The following is a 4,754-nucleotide window of genomic DNA, read 5'->3' on the forward strand; positions in this document are numbered from 1 at the left end:
ACTATTTTATAAATTAAAATTAATTTGATAAGATAAATAATAAATTATTAATACTGATATATTTTTGTTTACCAATATTTTTCTTTTTAACCATATCTATGTGAAGTGCACTTACAAAATAACTTTAACAGGTGTATGTTGATTTATTTTATCATTTTTTAGAATTTCTTCAAGTATTTCCACGAATTTTGAATAATTTTAGCTTCATTAATATTTTTGTCAAAATATCCATCAATATTTTACCAATATTTCAAATACATCCATAAAATCCAAATATCGACATATCCGTATTTACCAATATTTCAAACCATAGTATAAGTGGATGCAACCAAAGATAACTGTAAGTACTTTGTTTCATATAAATAAAACCCCTATTTTGGGTTTGCCCATAGTAGTAAGGTCCATGTATTTCATAGTGCTACTATACAACAAAAATAAATAAATAAAAAACTGCTTATAGCTTTTTTGACTAGATGAATGTTTACTCTTAATTTTGTAATTGTTTACTTATCATATGACATTGAATCTTTTGTAGAAGCAATTTAGAGAATCCATTCTCTATCACAATCTTAATTATTTCAAAAATCTTAATAATTACGAAGAATATGAGTCTATAAACTACCACCATTGCAAATAAGATAGCTAAATCGATCCACTTGGAGTATCCCATTTCTACTTGCCATATATCCCTCAAAATTTTGTCACCATTGATGGTAGTAGGATGCCCTAATGCTTCATTACTAGGAAATGTTAGCCCTTCAAACTCATTCTTATATAGCCCTTGATAGGCATACTTGTGGAAGGCAATGTAGTACAATGGATACCTCCATAAAAGCTTGGGAAGATCACTTGGTAATCGAAAAAACCCGCCGCTTAGTATCATCAGTCCTTGGATTCCAGCACCTGTTATTAGCCCCATAAGGAAGTTTGGCATGATGCTTGCAACAATCATCATCAAGCTCTCGACCAATAGCATACAAGTAAAAAGTACCGTTACAAAGTAAACGAAGCATTCGCCTCCTTGTTGAAGTCCAACAAGGTAGTAAGTAATTGCACCAGGGATCAATGAGATGATGAGCAAGAAAGGCATTGAAGAAAACGTGTTGCCAATGACGAATGCACCAGGGCCGTAGTGCCCATTTAATCTTTCACGTCTAAACACCTGTCTTGAAGTGAAACAAGAAGGTTAAGATATTTACGGAGTATTTTCCCTTAGGATTAGATATAAATTAATATAAGACTAAGTAAAACTTAACACTTAATTCTCAATGACTTATGATAACTTTAAGATACATGATGTTTTTAATTATTGACTTAAAAGTTATTATTTAATTCTTAGTTAAGTATTAAGGTTATTTTCCAAATAATTAAATTCACGTATTTACCCTCATTTGTATTCGATAATGAGGTTATAAATTAAAGAGAAACAAGGAGAAAAGGGACATAAGCAACCAAGGCAAAGAATATTTGAAATTTAAAAAGAGTTACTTATTTTTCTTATTGCTTTAAATTTTAATTTTAAATTATAATATCAAGTTATTTTATAACTTAAATTAAGTCAGTAAATTGATTTATCAACACTCTTTTAGTGATATAACGAAAATTTACCTTCATTTCCTCCACAAATGATGGGAACCCTCCAATGGCCATGATTGTCAAGAAGGACACCACGAACATGATCATTGAACCTCTTGCCTAAATTATTCATAATAAAGACCATTAGGATATATGAATCGAAAGTTCTCTAGAGTTTTATGTCTTCAATGGTCAATTTCAAGCCTATGAAAACCTAGGTTAAGTGAGATTAGAACTATGCATATATGTACATTGTCACAAAGCTTACTCGAATCGATTCATAGCCAGTGCCAACATCATGGAAGACAGTGCCTAGCCCTAAACCCAACGTGACATAGATAACAAGTCGCAACCAATAATAACCTAGATCACGATGCATGTTCAAGAAAGACCTTCGAGTAAGAATGAGGCATTGAATAATGAAACTAGCTTGGCTCCCCTTCTTCTCCAATTCTCCTCCACCCTACCACATACAAATTTCCATATGATCATCCATTACAACAAGGTCATACATAAGAGTTCTTCCATGAAATTAGTACTTTACTCACTTGTCTACATATCTCAGCAACCTGTCTTTGAATCTGCTTGCAGGTGTCTGATAATTCATAAGATTTTGCAAGCATATTAATCACTTCCTCAGTTGTTTTCTTTCCACTAATGCCTTGTTCAATGTCCTAATGATAAAAACAATTCCAACTTGAATAAAAATTTTGGAGATGTACAATTAAAATATGTATATATGAAAGATATCAACTGATTCACTACTTACCTCATCAAAGTCTGTATTGATTGTTCTAAGATAGTGATCAGATGGATTCTGGAGAGCTGGGCATGGGAAGCCATTCAATGCAAAAAACTACATGAAATAATAGGTAGAAATATCATTAATATTCAAATAATTTTCACAAAAAAGAAAAAAATTGAAAATGTCTTCCATGCATGTGACAATTCAAAAAGAGTATTAGCATACCTCATTAGCACAATGAGAGGGACCAAAATATATGGTTCTACCTGAAGAAAGAAGACAAAGATTAGGGAAAAGCTCAAAGACTTCACTGCTAGGTTGATGAATGGACGCGATAATTGTCATTCCATTTTGTTGAGCAAGGTCCACGATCCTCCTCATGACAAAATAAGATGCAGCGCTGTCTAATCCGCTCGTTGGTTCATCAAGGAAGAGAAGCTTTGGGCGCGTTAAAATCTCGATGCAAATGCTAACCCTCCTCTTTTGGCCACCACTGAGGCCTTTGCTTCCCCACCCTCCTATTCTTGTGTCCATGGAGTCCTGCAGCCCCATCTCCCTTATGGTTGTCTCTGACCGCTCTTTTTTCTCAGATATCGACATGGACTTGGGGAGTTGAAGCTGTGCTGAGTAGAACACAGCTTCTCTAACAGTAAGAGTCCATGTAAGAGTATCATCCTGAGTCACATAAGCCTAAATATATTCATGAAGAATGAGATAAAGTCAGCATATTTCTTGGATCAGTTAGTGTTATTCATCTTATAAGAAATGTTTATCTCCAATTCTATGTCATCTACTATTGAATTAGACTAGGATTACAATGAAACTTTTTCGAAAACATAGGTTTAAGAGTTTGTAAATTCCTGTTGGAGAGTTTGTGATGGCCATACTCGTGACTTTTTTTTCCCATAAGAGATCAGTTTGCTTAAGTTTTGTTAGGTAAGATTCCAAGAAATGGACTATTCCAAGTAGTGACAATGAAGGAAAAGCCAAAAAAAAAAAGTTGTTAATCTATGGAATTTTTAATCAGACTTGCTGGTATAAGATTTGATAGGCATAGTGAGTTTTTAGAATTTCAACCATTAAATACCTGAGAAAATCAATTTCAATATAAAATTTGAACAATCAGAATTTGTACGTATCTTACACTATGATCACCTTTTGAAGAATTAATAGTATTTATAAATTCTGTCTAACCTAATAATAAAATTGATTTATAAAGTTTAGCCTTTTTGTATGAGTGTTGCTTAATTCATCTGACTAAATATTAGTTGATAGTTATTGTTAAAATCTTTTTAATATTATGTTAATAGCCCAAAATAAAATGACAGAAATGACATCTTTAATTTTCTTCATCTTTCTCATACTCAAAAATCTTAATTTCTTCAAAGTACCATTTTCTTTTTCCCCCATCTCCAAAATCCTAAATTAATATTAAAAACCTTAGTTCCATAGCTTCTTTGTTTTTTGTTCTTTTGACTTTTTTTTTTCGATTCTACTTTAAAAATAAAAGGAAAACAAAAGGAAAAGGCGGAAAAGAACACTGTTGTGCAACCATGGTAGCACTCCATGGCTACTCAGCCATAGCAACACGACTATTTTAAAAAAAAAAAATTGAAAGAAGAAGACCAAATAAAAAGATAAGGGCCAAAGACGAAAAGTGAAAAGAAAACTTGATAGGTTTGAACGGTTGGGCCGGATGATTAAAATTAGGGTTTAAGTGCATACGAGACATGAGATTAAGAGGAACATTCTTTTTCATTTCTCTAAAAGTATAGATAGCTGGTTGGTGCTTAAGAGCATAATTTTAGTACATGATTATCATGTAAAATATTAAATTTTTTTCAGAAAAAAAAAAATATATTCTAAACTTTGGTTAGGAATCTTCATTATGAATAAAAACAAAAAGATAGTATAAAGCTTATCCATTCAATACCATTGTCCCATATGCTGACCACTGTTTACGACCATTGATTAGAATCTCTCCTGTGTGCCTTGTTCTTGAATCTAACCTACCTGCAACATACAAGATCGAGTCTTACTTCCAAAATCCACTAAAATTAATTAATAGAAATAAAGAAAAAAAAAATATAAGGCCTGGAGAAAATTCTACTTCTGTTTCAAAAATAGCTATTTTGAATAGGAATTCATTAAAAAAAATGTTAGAATTTAATAACTAGAAAAAGCAGAAAATAGAAAATTTTGAAGATTCACCAGCCAATGCATCAAGAAGAGTAGATTTGCCAGAGCCAGAAGGACCCATGATGGCCAAAACCTGAGAAGGTTGTGCATAACCAGTGAGGCCTTGAAGAATAAATTTGCTTCCATTGGAGACTGTTACACTTAGCTCTTTCCATGTCACATAAACTCCCATTTTCTCATCTGCCTTTTCACCATTCTCTTCCTTTAGCCCTCTCATAGGTGGTGGAGAAGCCAT

General features: G+C 32.5%; 1 protein-coding gene across 1 annotated transcript; it reads right to left on the reverse strand.

Moving 5' to 3' along the window:
• Window positions 1-487: 487 nt before the first annotated feature.
• Window positions 488-4,754, reverse strand: LOC117911013 (ABC transporter G family member 11-like). The gene is made up of 8 exons (XM_034825181.1): window positions 4,532-4,754; window positions 4,254-4,333; window positions 2,546-3,010; window positions 2,345-2,431; window positions 2,124-2,249; window positions 1,844-2,038; window positions 1,609-1,695; window positions 488-1,162 (listed from the first exon to the last, which is right to left on the reverse strand). Exons 1-8 carry the CDS (start codon window positions 4,752-4,754, stop codon window positions 488-490), a joined length of 1,938 nt encoding a protein of 645 aa, XP_034681072.1.

Source organism: Vitis riparia, chromosome 3, assembly GCF_004353265.1.
Source record: "Vitis riparia cultivar Riparia Gloire de Montpellier isolate 1030 chromosome 3, EGFV_Vit.rip_1.0, whole genome shotgun sequence".
In the NCBI taxonomy this organism is placed as follows: Eukaryota; Viridiplantae; Streptophyta; class Magnoliopsida; order Vitales; family Vitaceae; genus Vitis; species Vitis riparia.

Coding starts and splice junctions, on each gene's coding strand:
- LOC117911013 (XM_034825181.1), bottom strand. CDS start 4,754: ATGGCTTCTCCACCACCTATGAGAGGGCTAAAGGAAGAGAATGGTGAA. Junction 3,011..4,253: donor GGTCAGCATATGGGACAATG/GTATTGAATGGA, acceptor GAATATATTTAG/GCTTATGTGACTCAGGATGA. Junction 2,039..2,123: donor TTGCTGAGATATGTAGACAA/GTGAGTAAAGTA, acceptor TGTATGTGGTAG/GGTGGAGGAGAATTGGAGAA.